At 41.3% G+C, this 18,315-nt stretch overlaps 3 protein-coding genes across 14 annotated transcripts in view; 1 reads left to right on the forward strand and 2 right to left on the reverse strand.

Annotated features, from left to right (window-relative positions):
- Positions 1-519: 519 nt before the first annotated feature.
- On the reverse strand, positions 520-13,587 carry LOC108126890 (early estrogen-induced gene 1 protein). Of its 11 annotated transcripts, XM_017243655.3 has the most exons (11): positions 13,408-13,587; positions 12,623-12,687; positions 8,012-8,483; positions 7,634-7,945; positions 7,342-7,571; positions 7,006-7,280; positions 6,858-6,940; positions 4,368-5,597; positions 2,604-3,152; positions 1,643-1,848; positions 520-1,581 (listed from the first exon to the last, which is right to left on the reverse strand). In XM_017243655.3, exons 3-11 carry the CDS (start codon positions 8,185-8,187, stop codon positions 1,463-1,465), a joined length of 3,180 nt encoding a protein of 1,059 aa, XP_017099144.2. In that variant the 5' UTR covers positions 8,188-8,483; positions 12,623-12,687; positions 13,408-13,587; the 3' UTR covers positions 520-1,462. The 11 variants fall into 11 exon arrangements, with proteins under 11 accessions (XP_017099144.2, XP_043068466.1, XP_043068463.1 ...); XM_043212531.2 differs by lacking the exon at positions 2,604-3,152 and having other exon boundaries at positions 4,368-5,564; positions 13,408-13,584; XM_043212528.2 differs by lacking the exon at positions 2,604-3,152 and having other exon boundaries at positions 13,408-13,584.
- Positions 13,588-13,783: 196 nt separating this feature from the next.
- On the reverse strand, positions 13,784-14,893 carry l(2)k14505 (ATP synthase mitochondrial F1 complex assembly factor 2 homolog l(2)k14505). The gene is made up of 4 exons (XM_017243374.3): positions 14,713-14,893; positions 14,338-14,645; positions 14,104-14,284; positions 13,784-14,049 (listed from the first exon to the last, which is right to left on the reverse strand). Exons 1-4 carry the CDS (start codon positions 14,789-14,791, stop codon positions 13,799-13,801), a joined length of 819 nt encoding a protein of 272 aa, XP_017098863.2. The 5' UTR covers positions 14,792-14,893; the 3' UTR covers positions 13,784-13,798.
- A 163-nt stretch (positions 14,894-15,056) lies between these two features.
- Atg18b (Autophagy-related 18b) overlaps positions 15,057-18,315 on the forward strand; it is a 40,173-nt gene continuing 36,914 nt past the window's right edge. The window contains exons 1-3 of one of the 2 annotated variants that reach the window (XM_070277243.1): positions 15,057-15,534; positions 15,629-17,042; positions 17,101-17,233. In XM_070277243.1, the coding sequence (XP_070133344.1) occupies positions 15,180-15,534; positions 15,629-17,042; positions 17,101-17,164 (1,833 nt within the window). In that variant the 5' untranslated portion in view covers positions 15,057-15,179 and the 3' untranslated portion in view covers positions 17,165-17,233. Of the gene's footprint in view, positions 15,535-15,628; positions 17,043-17,100; positions 17,234-18,315 lie in introns of those variants that run through there. The other variant, XM_070277244.1, reaches the window with a different exon arrangement.

Raw genomic sequence — 18,315 nt, forward strand, 5'->3', positions numbered from 1 at the left:
ATACGTATTAGGTATACGTACTGAAAATTTAATAAGTGATCTGTTTTAAAATGATTTTAACTTTACTTAATTTTTCCAGTAAAGTAAACCAAGATAACTGGTTGATTTCTATTGGGGTCTTAGCCATAACTTGGCCAATTCTTTTTTCGACTTTTTGGAATAAATATACCAAAATTTTAAAAGGATATTGAAGTACTAATACATAATTGGTATCTTGTTGTCAGGTTGGTTTAAGAAAAACCGAATATTTGGATAAGCACGAGGAACAAGTAACTGAGTTTAGTCCTAATATATAGAATATTCAAGAGAATATTGGATATAATCTAATAACTCTAGAGGATTAAAATTTACTTTGCCCAAAATTTAAAAAAAAGTTTGATATTTTTTTAACCAAGGGTTTTTACTTTATTTCAAAGTTGTAGCTTTCATGTACATTTTTAAAAACTAACTTAGAAGCAGTTTCGATTTTGTTTACAAATAAAAATAGAAAACTTTTACACAGATTATGAACATAATTCATAGGGTAATTACTAATTGCGATTTATTTTTTCACATTCAACACAATGTTTTAAATGATTTTTGTGTTTTCCTTTTTTTTACATCAAAACATTGAAACTTATACTATTACTGCCATGATATTTGCACGAATTGCTTTAAAGATTTCTAGGCCTTTGAAACGCTAACTAAGAGCTTATTTATATCGAAATAGTGAGGCCGATGAATTAAACTTTTGTGACTGATAACAAAACTATATAAGAGTGTGTACTGTGTGTTGTTTAAAACAAAATGCAAACGTTTTACATGAGATATGAAATAATGCCGAAGATTAGACTATTTTAATGTTGTGTGAATGTTGCATTGTATTTCTCAGAATAACCGACACGAGATCTTCCGATAATTCCGACAAAATACTCCAAGATTATTTTCATTCTATTTTGATTAGTTTGAGGAATATTTTAAGATGTCACGAGACCTTGAATTGTTTAATTTAAATTATTTTTCGAATGGAACTTTTAATTTTTATTTTATCTACTTATCGTTTTTATGTATGTAATTACTTTGCATATTCTATGCTCAGATTTACAGTGTTTACGTTTTATAATATTTAATGGGAAGTTGTTCTTTTTTGTTTTTGTGGTGCAACATTCCCAAAAGATCCAGGGCTATTAATAGAGAGCGCATCAATTAGCAATCTTTTTGACTACTGCCAGTTAACAAATCTATAAAACATACACACGTCGTTTATGCACGTCGGAATACAAGCGTATATAACTAGTGGTGTTGACACGACATACATTTATATAGTATTATATATAGCGTATTTGTATTCTCACATCAGTTTGCAAGTTAACGTATTTGCATATCCTAAACTACTGCGATTAGTTCGTTATGGTTTATGCTGTTACTTTCTGAGTTAGTCTTCTAATACATTTTATAAAACAGTTCGTAGCCGGCGACACTACTATCTTCTATCCTGCATGACCACTTGCTTCAGAGCTCCCGCTCGGACGCTCGACTTGACCTCGTGACCCCCCAACGAGGCGGTTCCATCACGTGCGATATATAGCTGCAAGCCAGAGGCTGTAAATAATAAAAATAAATTAATGTTATACAATCATAATGGTTCCACACAATCACTCACTTTCTGCTGATTCTTCAAATTGGTCCAGCTTTGTATCACTTAAAATCTCATCTATTAATGAGTTTGGATTGACCCGCGTCTCCTCCACTCTGTCCGAGACCCGGGGCCCGTCCTCCAGCGGCCCTTTCTTGCGCTTCTCGCCGCTGCTTTTCGTGCGATCTAAAGATCCTGTTTCACTTATAACTAAAGAACCGGAACTCGGATTCCTAGGAATTAAAATAAAAAGGAGATATATTAGTTTTCTATTCATCACAGAGTTCTCAGGTGCAGTCTTATTTATAAATCATTGGTAACACAGGCTTTAATAAGGCAAGACGATGTTCAAATAAATGCATTCTTTACACAACATGCCTTTGTACGAGTGCCTTATAAACATTATATGGAGTGACGGTGCAGTGACAGTCACATATGAGTGTAATATGAACTCAAAAGTTGAAAACATAAAGCATTATCGCACTCATCATTAATAATTGCAAACAATAATCGACTTACTGGATAATGAATTCAAAATATTGACAATTCTATAGCCCTAAAAGCTATCTTTTTTTGAATTTAATTGTTTATTATTTTGGGAAAATAATACTCCAACTATGTTCTAATGCGCCAATGAGGAATCTTTGAATCAGTATTTTTTTGATGGACTTATCACTATCATAAAATAATAACATACTTTTTTAAAACTTAAGAAAAAACAAGCATAGACTATAACACGACTAGACTTGGAGGATCCCACTTTAGGAGGCACAAGCTCTTTCCAATTTTCTTTCCAAGACAATCCAATATTTGACCTCATAAAGTAGGGATTTCATAGTGTTTATATCTACTGGGAGGTGGTGGATGGTGGAAACAAGAGACACCTTATAGGTTTTGAAAGATCTAATTTCGACAATACTAGGTCTGTGGTAGCACGTGAATGTCTAAACGAAAATTGAGGCAAGAGGTGAACTGTAACTCAACCCACATCAGAGTGATGCTTGGGCGGCGAATGATCTGAGTGGTGGCCAGCGGCGAAAGCGTTGCTCCTGATACGGACATGGTGGTGGCCGAGGCTAGGGCGGACGCCTCGGCGGCAGCTGCAGACGTGGATAGCAAAAGGGACGCGGCCGACGGATTGGAGCGGATGCTGCAGGCGTCCGTAGGACTGGCAGCCAGAGAGCCGATGGCATCGCTCGACATGACATTGCCCAGCCGGGGACTGCTGTCGTGGCCATTGGGTGAACTGGCCGTCATCTGTTGCTGCTGCTGCTGCTGGTGGGTCTGCTGGGAGGCCGAGTCCACAACGCTCTGACCACTCCCGGTGGTGCACTGAAAGATAACTGCTCCGCTGTGGCTGCTGTTGCTGCCGTTCGACGAGGAGGCCGAGTGATTCGAATGGATGCTGGCCAGGGTGCCGCAGGGCGAGGAACTGGTGCACCCGGAAGCACCAGTCTGCTGCTGCTTGTTAACGTTGCCACAGTTGTGACCATTGTTGCTGCTATCGAAAAGTCGACGAGGAACTCCACTGAAGCCTCTGCTGGGACGCATCGTTGAATTCAAATATTTTTTTAGAGACGCGGCAGCAAAAATGTATGGCGAGTGCACAAATAAAACAATCTTTAGGATTAGGAAGTCTTACAAACCAACAAAAAAAAAAAGTAACTGCGGGGATCATAAGCTTATATTATATCCTAGTAGATCACATAACTCTTTATAAGCTAAATTCCAATCACTCGTACATATACATATAAGATATAATAGATCATTGATTGCAAATAATAATGATTTCATTCATTCTCTATTGAATTGAAAAAAGAACTAATGAATATATTACAGATGGAGTAGTTCTGCTCTACCTCAGAGACTCGGTTAAAATAAAACCAAATTCAGTTATTAGATTATAACCAATTCTTATTCTATTTCTAGGTCTTTTCGACTGAAGGACGCTGCCACATAACGTACGGATGATAGATCTAGGTTTGTATCTTTTTACAATAGAATGATAGCCCGGTATTGCAGCGATTACAGATTATAATATGTTCTTAGGAGGATAATCTTCTAGTAGATGTCTTAGAGTGGATTTTATAACAAATATGTATTAAAATTTATTAACTTTTGTTAAAGTAAACTTTTAATGTAAGTAATTCGATATTTAATTGTTTTTATTGAAGGTGAGTCACTCTACTTGCACTTTTGTTAGAAATTGTTGCACTATTTTTGTTTATTGTTACAAAGACCACTGGCACATCGTTAAATACCAATTAGTTGAGTCATTTTCCAGCCGTGTTCCACCTATTTTACAATCTCCTGCTGTCCCAATGCAGATGCTATAGAACTTACTATTAAAACCCATGTACTGTAACCTTAATTATTTATAATATAAACTGTATATAGTTAGTAGCAACTTCAAAAGACAATAACAAATAAAACGAAAATGAAATAAATGATTAACGAAAATCGGGGAGGAAAGTACCATATGGAAACGATAACGATAACGTGGGGATAATGGACCAATACCAAGGACTGGACTATGTCTAGAACTAGGACGGGTCGCATAAACAGCGTTAAGCTAAACATCTAGGAACAGTGTTTAGACGTCTAACATCAAAGAACAAGTAGGAACGATTAACGAGTAACGATTAGCCTTCCGTTTGCTAATTTTATTAAATGTATGGCATAGTTATAGGACCTTTTTTGGGTTTTATTGCTTGAATTGAATTGAATTGTTGGGAATGGAAACACGACGCACCTCATTAGTTCGTATGTGGAGTTGGTGGAGTGCGGCCGCATCACGAACGCTTCCTGGGGCGGCAGGGGTGTCGAGGACGTGCCCTGGAGGATGTTGCGCCGGTAGGCCCGCTCGAACGGTGTTCGCGATATAAAGGTTACTGAACTGGCCATGGACTCCACCGGGGAGTCAACAACGTCATAGCTAAGCAGACGATTCACGGTGCTGTGGCCCAGTGCCGATGGCTTCTCCGCCGACTGTATGAGGCGGGGGAAATTCGGTTTTCGCTCTGTCGTTGGGGTCAGGAAGGGATCCGCCTCAATGCGCTCACTGACGATGTCCGGTATGGTGCCCATCGATCGCATCTTCTGGATGGGATAGTGCGGCGTCTGCGGACTATCGCCACCGTCCTGGCCGATGAACTTTGCATTCCCCACCTTGATGTGGTGGTGGCTCTGGTGGCTGACGTGCTTCACAAACAGCTTTCCGGACGAACCGTTCGACGTGGTCGAGTTCTTGCGCAGATTGTGGTGCTGCTGGAAGCGCAGCCGCTCCTCCAGCGACTGCTCGTGCATCCGCTGGAACTCCTCGCGTACAGCCTGCTCGGCGTACTCGTCGAAACACAGGTTGTTCAGAGATTTGATTTTGGGTATTTGGGCGTGCTCGGCCAGCTGCTTGAGGCGCCGCGGCGAGTTACGATCCAGCTCCATCGAGGCCTTGTGGAATTCCATTTCTAGAATGGAGAGATTCTCCATGGACTTGATCTTGGCCACCCGCGGAGTGTGATAGTTCTCCTCGAGGCCCGAGTCGTTGTCCCCCGAGTCTTCGTGCAGAGACTCCTCAGTGTCGCTCGTCTCCCCACTGTCGTACTGGGTGGCATGGGACGGTGACCCGGCACTCCGGTAGGTGGAGCCTGGCGTCGCCACGCCTCCTCCTCCGGCAAGCGGTAAGAACTGCGGGGCCGCAATCTCCCCCATCGGGGTGCGAAACTCCTCAAAGGCCAGCGAGTCTCCGGGCGCCATGGTGGAGTTGGGAGTCGCGTACAGTTGCTCCTCGCTAACGTACTCAACGGTGGTGCTGAGCGTGAACTTGGTCTGGACGTGACTGTGTGGAGCCGCCACCACGGGCCGGGTCTGCTGGGGTTCCGGGTTCTTTGGCCCGTGATGGCGACCGTGTGGTATGTTCAGTTTCATGGCATTTAGTGCCTTCTGATTAAGTCTATTGAGTAGAGAAACGGATTTTCTAAAACGACTATAGTTTATTGATTTTTTTGAATCGGAAGGCGGCCGTTGATTTTTTTTTATTTTTGTATGTGGTTGGTAAGTATTAATTATTTGGCAGTTAGTTGTCCAATCACCCCATTTTGTTAATAATTAAAATAATTTTGGTTAAAAAAGAAAGAGAAATACAAGTAGATTAAAATTAAAACATTAAAATAAACCAAAACAGAAAGTATAAGTGGATAAGCTAGGATAAATTATAAAGCTACCATAATGCCAATATTTTAAACCAAAACATAACGATTTTTGAGTAATGCCTAACCTTGACCATAATCATTATATTATTGGATGATACTTAGTTGGGATGGGAGCCGGTATGATTAGAGAGCAACGAGAGTCGGTTAGTTTTGGTTAGGATTTACCAAAAATATACATATCCTTAGAAGTATATACATATATCATCCGATTACCCAAGGCCTTTAATAATTTACAAAAGTGTTATAGTACTTATACACAAAGATCTATGAAATTTGTTCCTAAAGCCCTTAGAAAAATTAGCTAATGGTATAAACTCATTCTGGTTTTCATCCTGACTATCCTTGTCCTATTTTTTTAAATAAATTTTATTAGATTATATATTAAATTCTACTCCTTTTATGATCATTTATTGCTTAAAAAACTGACTTTATTTCTGTTCATCACCTAAAAGAAAGAATAAATCTTTCAAGACTCTCTTTTTTCTTAAAACTACCAAAAAAAATACAAAAATACCTTTAAAACGGACATTTTCGGACATGGTAAATACTCCTGCGAGGAACTAGGACCTCCAGCTGATGGCAAATTAATATCCTTTTGTTAATTACCTATAGTATTATCAACATGCAACACAAATACAATAGATGCCTGACATATATCGACTTAGTGGTGATAATGATTCGAATTATTTATATTTTAGAAGATACCCTTTGCAAGGGTATCCAAAAGAATATGATATACATTTAATAGGTTTTAGTTTACAAACAAGATATAGATATATATATAGATGCTGTTAAATATATGTACCTTAAGCTAATCATAAACTATGAGGTATTTGCTCAAAAAAATAGTTTTAGATACATTTTCAGGGTGTACTGCGTACTGCTTAAGCATTTATGCAAATGTAGATATTAGAGCATTATTCGGCTATGACGTAAGAGAGGTTATTCAGATTCATAGGCAAATAAGGTCAAAAATATTTGTACAAGAAGGGACATAAAAAGCATATAGACTCTGATTCGATTTGGAAACGTACCTTGCATGCCCCGAGTCGCCCTCGGAACTCTGCCGCGAATGTTGACTGTGGGAGAAGCTGCTGTAGCCCGAACCTTTCGACATCTGCAATGGGAATAATGTGAGTCATACGGACATCATCCTCCAGGCTGATGTATCGTTCCACTCACTTGACTAGTATTACTGGAATTTCGCGAATGACCTATTTCCATTAGGTTGGCGGTGCTAACCACATTACCAGAGAACCCGACTGCTGCTCCTGTGGTACCATAGTTATTGCTGCCAATAATCCCCAGGCCGGGAGCAGCCTGGGACACCGGAGTGGTGGCGTTCGACGCAGACGCATGCTGCTGTAGATTGTCGGTGGTCAGCGTTACCGCCGACTCCGAAGACTCTGACAGCCCCGAGTCTGTCACAATAGCCGCGAAAAACTCCCTATCGATCTCTGCAATGACTGTTGAAGGAATATACAAAGGTTGCTGGTTGACAATTCCATGTCTACTCACCCTCTTCCTTTGTGTTTGAAACTGTCCGCGCTGCCTGCATCCCCTGGGTGCTGGCGACCCCGCCCAAAGTGGCGCCACTGCCTCCCAGTGGAACCGCCGATCCGCCACTGCCGGCCCCAAAAGTGGGCAGAGCACTGGCCGTCGGCGTTTGCAGACCAACTCCAGTGGCTGCATTGGTTATGTCATCCATGGAAGGCTTGCTCTGCTTGCTCTTCAGACTGGGGGTAGGCCTGCAAAGGTGAGATAGTTGCTGGTTACTCATCTACGGTCTGGTCTGGAGGACTTGACTTACGCTTTGAATAGAATATCACCGCTCAACATGTGCATCTTGATGCTCACGCGCAGCATCGAGTTGTCCAGGCGATGGCGCAGGTCGTAGCCCTCGAGAAGGAAGCGCCGCGAGGTGAGGCCGGCGCCCGCAAACTCGGCCAGGTTGAGGTCGATGAAGCCCAGCTTGTAGTAGCTGCGACCGCCCTTCATCTCCTTGCGTATCGATATCCGTAGGTGGCAGGGATCCAGGACGCCGGTTGAGGCATTCGCACTCATTTTGCAGGGAAACTCGAAGCTGCGGTTCCACTCGACGCGATGGTTCCGCACCTCCTCCCTGTGAATGGTGGATGGACATGGTTGATAATGGACACTAGCTATGATTGAGAGTAAGTGGACTCACCGACTACTGTACTCCTGGAAAGACCCCCCATCAAGGAGTCGAATCTTTGCGAATAACACCTCATTAACTAGGGCCACCTCCACCAGGTCCTGCAGCTGTACTTCCACATTGAACTTGTACTTTTTCTTTTTCATCATAAAGGCCATTCCAGGGGCGCTAGGCCCGAGCAATGTCATCAATTCTTGGCCAACAATCCGTGGTCTGTTGTCTGTTGCCTTCCACGGGAGCTGTATCTAAAAAGGTGTCCTGGGTATTGGCCGAACGTGTGATGGAGACTCTTTTCCTGGGACTGAGGGTGAGGATTGTTAGGGTTACTCGGCTCTTAATTAAATTATTTTTAATGTTTCTAGATGTCCAGTCGTCCTGCTACTTGACTGCCATTTTCTAAAATAGACGACCGGCGCTGGAATTGAAGGCGTGGGCTGTTGGGCTGCTGGGATGGATGATGGTCATCAACGACTTGTTCGAAAAACTGCAAAAGAAAGCCAGGCATTCAGTAAATTTTTGTGAGTTGTGAGTTGAAAATGTGAAACCAGAGCTGACTTGATGAGCCTGAGCTTGAGGTTGAGGTTGAGGGAGTTATATTATATAGAAACATATGCTTATCTGGCAGATAATATCTACACATGTCAGCATTTTTTATCTTCCTCTGATGGTTATTTATTATTTTATTAGTTTAGTTCAGATACTGACTGGCTATGGCCATTCAATAAAGATATTAAATGAAACCCTGCCTGATTCAGGTTGACCCTGTTTGATTTTACCATCAAGATTCGGAATAGAATCGCTATATTATGTCCAATTAACAGAACCGTTCCCTAACAAAATTGCACTTGGACTGACTACAAATGAACTCAACTCGTACTCGCGTTTAATTGAAAACCTTTCATCTTAAAATTGGGTGATTCTGTGGAATTTTATTTTAAGAATTTTGTAATTCTTGTTACTAAATGTTACCCTTTAGGGAAGTAATTCCAGCTTAGTGAGATGCAAGCCGAGATTATGGCATGTGTTTGCTGGAATTTCAATAAAACACTTCCATGCCCCCGCCTGATGGATGTCGCAATTAGCATTTATCGCCAGAGCTGTGCTGTTTCCAAGTGGGCGGCCCCCAGCCCCAGCGAACTCAACTCAGCCCCAACTAACTACTTGTATTAATTTGTTTGTTCTTTGATAAACTTACACGGGTTTTCCCTTTTATTAGTTAATATTTTATACTCGAATTACGTAAGTATTATATCGTTTGGCGTGAGTCTGGACTTTGAATTCAACAATAAGCTGCCATTTACTTAATATTCGAAATTAAAAACATGACTTATTCGTTTATAGAGCCAGAGCCAGAGCCCTGGAGAAGGTTAAGTAAACACAGGCCTTACTTAATTTATAAGCCTTGTCCTAATTACTTAAGGTTTTTATATGTTTTTTTTTTTAATGGATGTGATATGTACTATAATTTCATAATTTTGGAGGAATATTTAGTCATTTTCAGATACTCTCCCTTATATAGAAGCTTTGTGGCTAGTAGAGTAGTAGTAGTAGTAGTAGTAGTATAGTAATATAGTATAGTATATAGTAGCAGAAAGTATAGAAAGTATAGTGGCATAGTATAGCTACGATAACCCCCCCTCCATTAGGTCTTTGGATATATAATTCCGATCATACCAAGTTAAGATAAACATATCCCTCTGTATAAACACTGTTGAGAATTTATGGTTTGAGATTCGAAATTATAATAACCCCTGCCACCAATATTCAAATTCCAATTAAACATTTTGGATTCCCAAGGCCGCTGGCCCCTGGACTCTCGGCGAGTCTATTCTCGGGTCTATTTAAAGCACTTATCAGCCCCACTACAGATTATGTCTTCAATTACTGTTTAAGTAGAAAAGTTAAGGAGCCAACCTCTGGAACGGGTTTCCACTATCACTGTGTGTGTCTCCGCCGGAGTGAACCATTCTGTTCATTACCTTATCTACACCTTTATTAGCCATCGTTCGAACGGGCGGGCTTTGTAATTATTAGTTTACCACCTTTGTTTGATTCTTTCCATTCCAAGTATTATGTATGTATTTTTTTTGTTGCTCGGTCTTTGCTTATCTTTGGTGGTAAACAGCCCCATAAACTGCGGATGACATATTTCAAGTGCAAAAGATATCAATAGGTTCACCTCTAGATAGGTCCGATAAGGGTTGCGAATTCTGGGCCTCTATGCCCTCGGAGGGTCTCTCATTAGACTGGGACTGAACTGGACTGGAGCTCTTATCTCTCTTCAGGTTAGAAAGTTCCGGGAATGTTAGCCAGGCGGCAACTACGCATTTTATGGCGATTTCCAACCAAAGATAATTGGCGGAGGAAGTGTTGCCGAAAACCGACTAAAAAATAATTGGGTCTCCTAATGATAGTGTTATCACGAGAGAATTGAACTCGAAAATTATATGATTTTTTGTGAGAAATACGCGGCCTAACAATGACTCTGTGTATGTGTTCTGTTTGGCCAAAAATTCGATGACTCACGAAACCATTTTTAGGTACATTCCACCTCCAAACGGCCCAATCATCGGAAATTTCGGGACTCTACCATAATACTATATAAACAACCCACTCAACCACAAGATAGAGGGAGGAGATGGAAGCACCTCCATATCTTGGAACATAAAGGGGCGACAACTAAAGTACTCCACTTCTCTAGGCTCTAATTAAACGTTAATGCCACTTTGGCCATAAGGTGCGTGTCTAGTTCGCTTCAACAGCACAGTAAGGATACACAGTAACGAACTCCTACTAGCCCACCACCCACCACCCACCGCCCATCGCCCACAAAAACAACGTTTGTTTAAACAGGACAAACTTTTAAAAAAAATCAATAATTCGGCGGAGCTGATTTGTGTTATATGTCGGTCTCGATTCGGGGTGGGTTCGGCATACACTATGAAGGCTAGACCGTACCGTAGTACCGTAGTTCAAGTGACCTACGTCCCCTTTGTGGCAGTGGAAGCGGAAGTCGGAAACACTTATTCCACCTGCCCTCCAAAGATGATGCAAGTTGCGTCTCAAGGCGGCGCTGGATAATGAGGACGAGAGGGCTTTGCCGTCGTGACGAGGGAAATCCTTAGAAGAGGTTTCTATAGTATCTATATTTGGATTAAAACCAGAAAGGGGTCTTCTACCTTCTATCCGGCAATTAGAGACGAAATTGCGTACGCAAATAAGAGCAATGGAGAAATGTTTCGGTTTCTTTACACTTTTCGTGTCGAAAATGCTACCTGACTGGTTCAACGAGCTCTGTCTTCTGGCTTCGGGCTTCCTCTTCCGAAGCTTACATCCATTCTCCTAACTTGGCCCTGAGAATTAGGTTCCAAGCTCTATATTGGGGACAGTGGTATGTCTGTAAGGAATTTCGCGACATGGAAACTTAAAATATTGACTGTCTGATTGATATTTATATTAATAAACATCTTTATGACTTACTTAAATAATAAAGAAAACAAAATGTTTACCCCGAACAGGGGGTCGAACCATCACCTTTCCAAGTGCTCGCTAAAATACACACAGAAATGGAATTTATTGGTTCTGCCGATTCATGGAAAAAATCCAGTACCCAGTACCCAGTTCCGAGTACCGAGTAATGGGGGAAAATGCACAATGCAGCAACGCAATTGACATATATTTATTTTAAATAAAACAAAACATGTATCGGTATCTAGCCCCCCCAAATGGCTTGGGGTTATGCGATCAGAAGCACCCACATGCCAGTGGCAAAAATTTGTGTTTAATTGAATGCATCCTCATTAGACAAGCCGTTAAAGTTCCATTCCTGGCTGCTCTGGATGCCCCCTAACTGGCTGGTGGCTGGCTGGCGGGTCGGCTTAACCTCATTGGAGGTGATTTGATATGACAATCGCAAACATCGCACTTGACAACGGTTTTGGTTACGAGATTTAAATTCCAGACCAGTATACCTCTGAAGGTTAAACGAGTCCATCTTTTTTGTAGATTTTGTTTAAAATAAATTAAAGTTACTGGGCATGGGCTGGTAAAAAAAAAAACTAGTTTCGTTTAATGGCTAGTTCCGGTTACTTTAAAAAGTTTAACTTTTTTGAATAAAAGAATTTTTTGAAATAATTTACTTTGTATTTAGAGATATTTTTATAGATGATCTAATGAAAAATGGTCCAAAATAATAGAAACACTTGTTTCGTTATTTCTTCTACTATAATTTAAAATAGTTCTATAATTTCTGTATGAGTACCCCTCTGTTTTTGGAATATTTCAGCTGAATAAAAAGCATTTTGTTTTGATTACTTAATGGTGTTTAGACAATTTGAATGGAAAACTAGAATATATTTTTCATCGGAAACTACCGAAAGCTGTTGGGTTTCATTGTCTGATTTTAATGATAAATCAAAGGCATATCTACGCACATATTTTATCACTAAACTCGTTAAATTTCGGCCCCCACTTGGCTGAACGACATTTCTGAGGTCAAATACCCCACTGTGCCCCATTAAAATGCTCATTTCAAGCTCAACCCAGACAGGCTCAAGGCCCGAGGCTAACTAAACTCTTAATAACTGTCATTTCCCATCCCCTAGAATAGGAACTGAGACTCACCTATATCAATTGATGAAAAATCCGTGCAATTTCCGTTTAGTGGGCGGCGGCGATGTTACAAGCAGCTGATTATATAGCGGATGCGAACGAGGGGCACAGACAGACAACGAAACGAAACGAAAGCGAAATATTATACACACTTTTCGCACAAATAGAACAAAAAACAACTATCTGCCAGATACCAGATGAAAATTAACATTTGAATAGAAAAAGCAAATAATTGGACTTCTCAATGGGCACGAAAATGAGACAAGGTGGCAGCGCCACTGTAGTACCTCAAAGGGCGTCGTACTACTTGTTTCATTGCCGTTATTTTGTTTTGTAAAATGATCTTAGGGCTTAATCGATACTAAAGTATTGCAATTCGTTGCAATTCTAGACATTAATGAGTGATGACGTTAGGAGATGAGAGTGTACATTTTCAAGAACACGCTTCGTTTTTTTTTTTTTGTTTCTGTTTTCTGTTTCTCTATTGTTGTTGTTGTTGTCACTGTTTTTGCGCTCTAGGCGAGCAGAGCAGAGGAGAATGTAAAAAGGCCAGAGAGAGAGATAGAGCCAGTGGAATAGTGAGTCAAGAGGATGCACACTCCCCCACACCCCCTGCACAATAAACGCAGTTATGATTTTTCCAACTCTTTGCCAGCTCCGTATTTGGCCTAATGAGATTTCAGCACTACACTCCTCCACGGACGGAAGGCACTTTAATTAAAACTCGAGAGGGGGACACGACTCCCACACCAACACAAACACGACGCCAGCAACGGTGTCAGGCTATAGCTGCTTACCACTGGACTTGATATTTGATAACTACGCGCACATAATTGAGAGTGTTGGGTCGTCCTTCACTCCGCGTTTGTTTAATTGCCAACAGATTCGCTAAAAAAATGACACCACAACCGAACAATGAGCGAAAATTGTAGGGATGTCGAATATTTATTTATATCGAACTATCGATATTATCCCCCAAAATAGATATATGTCTATCGAAATTATTTTGTTTGATCTTACTGAGGCTTTGCAACACTGTTTATTGAACTTATCAACACTGCGAAAGATACCAAACATGTGTGCAGTTTCTTTAGAGCGCCAAATTTGAATTCCCGTATTCTTAACAGAAAACCCGAATCGTTTTTTTTCTAAAATTTTTATGATTAAAATTTAACATTCTTATAACATTTACAGAATCAACTTTTCTTTCACAAAACTATCTGAACAGTTGAGGTGAACGTACAACACGGAGGCCGCCAATCGGGCCTGCAACTCCTGTTGGCTGAGGTCGTGGGCCCACTCCACACGGCCCCAGAACTTCAGTTGATACTCCTCTTCTAAGCGGGCCAACGCTACAGCCTTCTCCACGGGCAGCATTTGCTCGATGACAGCGCACGCCAGAATAATGGACTTCAAAGTATCCACAGCGAATACAAATCCTAAAGAATAAATATATTTAATTATATGTAAATACACTAAGAAATGTAGGTTACCATGCAGTGTTTCTAAGCTGTAGGAATGAAGGTGCTTGGCAATTTTAATTTTGTCTGCCTCACTGACTTGGGGAGGCGTTATGTTCATGGTCTTCTGAAGGTTGACCTCGAAGCGTTGGTTGAACCAGTCAATAACAGGATCCCATTCATTTTGCTGCAATTCCTGAAGAGCTTTCTCGTCCTGCAACGGATTACTTTGTGACTAGGAAGGATATTTTAAAATCAAACACTTACATCATACTGGAAGAGGACTGTGTCGGTTGGGATAAAGTTTAGAAGGTAGTTAACCATGTCCAGCTTGGTTAGATTGTTCGGATTATCGATGGCCGTAAAGCAGAGCGCGGAGAGGTGCATGCGGGATCGTTCGATGTGTTCCTTTTGGGCATCAAATTCAGTGGCCACGGCTATGGCAAGGGGTTCGCTGCGCACTGTGAATGGTGACCCCTTGGGGGTCTTTAGCTTCCGGTGGTCCAGCACCACCTCGTATCCTCCATCGCTGCTCAGAACAGATGTCTTCTTGTAAAACCTTTTAGGCGGAGTGGCTGTGTAAAATTTGGAAAACCGGCATGTTATGAAATATTCCAACATGTGATTGGTATCAAACATTACCATACTTCCGCGCTTGAGACAAATTACAACCGCCGCTTCGTAGAGCGCGAATCGCGTTAAACAGAAGTTTCCCATTCATTATGGCTTATTTTAATCTTTATTTACAAGTTATATATTAATATTTACAGTCGGGATATTAGGTAAAAGCTTGGTATGGTATTTCAAATATCGATAAATGAGGTGATTCTTATCGATAGTGTATACACCGACTGTTACTTATTTTCAAAATGTTAGCGTTTACACTGGCTGTAACTTAAATACGCTTTTTAAAAAATAGTTTTTAAAGTCTCAGACTTAAGACTATAAAATATAAATTTATGTTCTAAAAAATAGAACCAAGCAGCTTCAATAAACTTACAATGTAAATATTTCAGAAACACAAAATGTCATCAAAATTGTAGTTGTTTTTTAAATTTTTTGTTCGTTTTTTTTGTCCGGTTTTATGTGCCTTGAAGGCAAAAACTTCAATGGAGCGTCCCAACGACTTCGAGTCCAGCATGGATGGAAGCCAGGCTACTTTCCAAACAATAAATAACATCAAAAGTCTGGACGCAATATACAAGACTTACATACCAGCTTCAGCTTCAAAAGAACTTAAGACCAAATCAGACTTTAGCATTGCAGACTCCACCACTACCCTTAAAAATGAACCCATTACACCACCTCTTCCATGTCAAATTGTAGACACTTCATCACCATTAAGTAGGAACAATCCACCTTTAAGGAATATAGATAGTTCCATGTCATCATTCCAATTAAATAGATCGGATTCCAGAATCGCTTCTGGACAAATTGTTAAAACTCGGAGCAGTATTGGTGGAGGTAACTATTACTAGATCATTGTTCTATAAAGTCTATAAGGGATCTATAAAGGACCATCTCAAATCCTGTTAATTCTTATACAAAATATAAATAGGATCTTCCAGTTGTTGGGGTCAATCGCCCAACGTTACTTTCGCTGAACCGGAAATTTGTAGCGATCCCTATTATGATCAAGGCTCGTCATCCAATTGTGGCTGTGGCTGGTCTCCCACGCAGTCAACTTGGAACCAATCTCAGATGCAGAGCGGACCGCCCACGAGTCAATCCCAACCGATATCAGGCGGTTCTTCACGTGCGCCTTCCCAAGGGTGCTCAGCCACCTGCTCAGGTAATCCAAATGGATGCTCCTGTGAGTCATACTTCACGGATTCAGATCAAGAATCGGATTCAGATCCTTCTCCCAGCGGCAGTCCATCACGTCAGACAAGGGACCAGGAGGAATCTGAATGCTCGGAGTGCCGAAAGATGGCATTCCAAAGGCAAAATCAAACAGCTCAAAACTCCTCTTATGGTAATTATTCTTCAGGAAACTCACCAGCATCTGGTAGCTCACCCCATTCCTGTGGGCAGCGGAAGATTGATCCACCAGCTTTCCGTCCACCTCAGTCAGATTGCTACTCCACTATATCGGATTGCTGTGCTGCACCGTTTCTTCCACCGAGTTCCTCCTCTCGTCCTCCACCGGATTACTGCTCTTGTAGCTTCTCAAGTCCACATGAGCCATCTCCACATATTCCTGCAAAGGATTGCAGTACCCATCCATCGAATGGCTTTCAGTTTCCTCCATCTAATTGCTGCCAGAGCTCTCCACCAGATAGCTTCCCACCTCCACCGGATTTCTGCTCTTGTGGCTGTTCACCTCCACGTGAGGTACCTCCACAAGTAGGTCCAACGAATTGCTTTCAGGGTCCTCCGCCTAATTGCGGTCAGTGCCCTTCACCGGATAGCTTCCAGTGTCCCCCACCAGACGGGTGCCCTCCGTCAGGATGTTTCCCTCCTCCAGGCGGGCAGAAGAGTTGCCCTCAGATGCCCTGCTTCGACAGCTGCTTCGGAAATAAATGTTGTTGCGGTTCCATCGTGAACGACCGTATCCATTCCCAAACTGTTTACATGGCTGACTACAGGCCGACCTGTTACCGTCCCAATACATTTTCTGGAAACACGGAAGCAGGGAACGAATGCTGCTGCGAAAGTGTACCTCTAGGTGGAGGATTTGGAAGACTATGCAAGGATTGCCCTTGTTTAAACTCAGGTGGTTGTGGACCCACGTTTAGTGGCTGCGGTGGGTCCAACCCTCAGCCTCCTGGGTGCGGTGGAGTATGTGGTGACCTATATGGTGGACAGTCGCCCGGAACTTATGGATGCTCGAGTGGCTGTGGTTCTACCCCTCCGCCTTCTGGTTGCTGTGGTGTATGTGGTGATCTATGTGGCGGACAGTCGCCCGGAATTTATGCCATTGGTGATCTATATTCTCCAGATTATTGCTGCTACCCACTAAGTCAGGTCACGTGAGTAAAACAGTATCCCCTTAATGAAGTATTGAGATCCTAGTTATATTTCTTCCAGTTACACTTGCCCCAATGCCTATTGCTGTCAACCGACTGACTGGTGTAATCAGGGCTCATGGTGAGGTTCTTAAACAAAAATCCATATCCACAAAACTTAAAAATAATGAAAGTGATCTAAACCAAACGTAAGGCTTTATAATTAAATAAAAAATTATACAAGCCCGAAAAAAACAATCTTTAAAATTCGAATTTCTCTGCTTTCTTCTGATTAGCTAGTCTATAATTAAACAAGAAAGGAAAGCCACCTTCGGGCGGAGCCGAAGTTGATAAACCCTTGCAGTTAAAGCCGGATATATATCGCAAACATCGGATATAGTTGGCCGATCTTTATGAGAATATCATAATAAAACCATTATGCATCAAAATCATAAGTCAAAATATTTTGTAGATTTTTTGTCCATTTTTCTAGATGGGATCCCTTGAAAATGTGGTTTTTCCCCATATGGGCCACAGTGATGGCTATATCTTCCCCAATTCTTATCCGATTCTCAAGCGGAGTACCTTAAATGATTTCTAGATCGATTCTCCACCATTCTGCATCAAAATCCTGAGACGAAATATTTTTTAGATTTTTCGTCCATTTTTCATGATGGGATCCCTTAAAAATGTGGTTTTCCCCTATAGGGCCCACTGTGATGGCTATATCTTCCCCAATTCTTATCCGATTCTCAAGCGCAATACCTCAAATGATTTCTAGATCAATTCTCCACCATTCTGCATCAAAATCCTGAGACAAAATATTTTTTAGATTTTTTGTCCATTTTTCCTGATGGGATCCCTTGAAAATGTGGTTTTCCCCTATAGGGCCCACTGCGATGGCTATATCTTCCCCAATTCTTATCCGATTCTCAAGCGGAGTACCTCAAATGATTTCTAGATCGATTCTCCACCATTCTGCATCAAAATCCTAAGACGAAATATTTTTTAGATTTTTCGTCCATTTTTCATGATGGGATCCCTTAAAAATGTGGTTTTCCCCTATAGGGCCCACTGTGATGGCTATATCTTCCCCAATTCTTATCCGATTCTCAAGCGGAGTACCTTAAATGATTTCTAGATCGATTCTCCACCATTCTGCATCAAAATCCTGAGACGAAATATTTTTTAGATTTTTTGTCCATTTTTCCTGATGGGATCCCTTGAAAATGTGGTTTTCTCCTATAGGGCCCACTGTGATAGCTATATCTTCCCCAATTCTTATCCGATTCTCAAG

The sequence above is a fragment of the Drosophila bipectinata genome, chromosome 2L, assembly GCF_030179905.1.
Source record: "Drosophila bipectinata strain 14024-0381.07 chromosome 2L, DbipHiC1v2, whole genome shotgun sequence".
NCBI classification, from domain to species: domain Eukaryota; kingdom Metazoa; phylum Arthropoda; class Insecta; order Diptera; family Drosophilidae; genus Drosophila; species Drosophila bipectinata.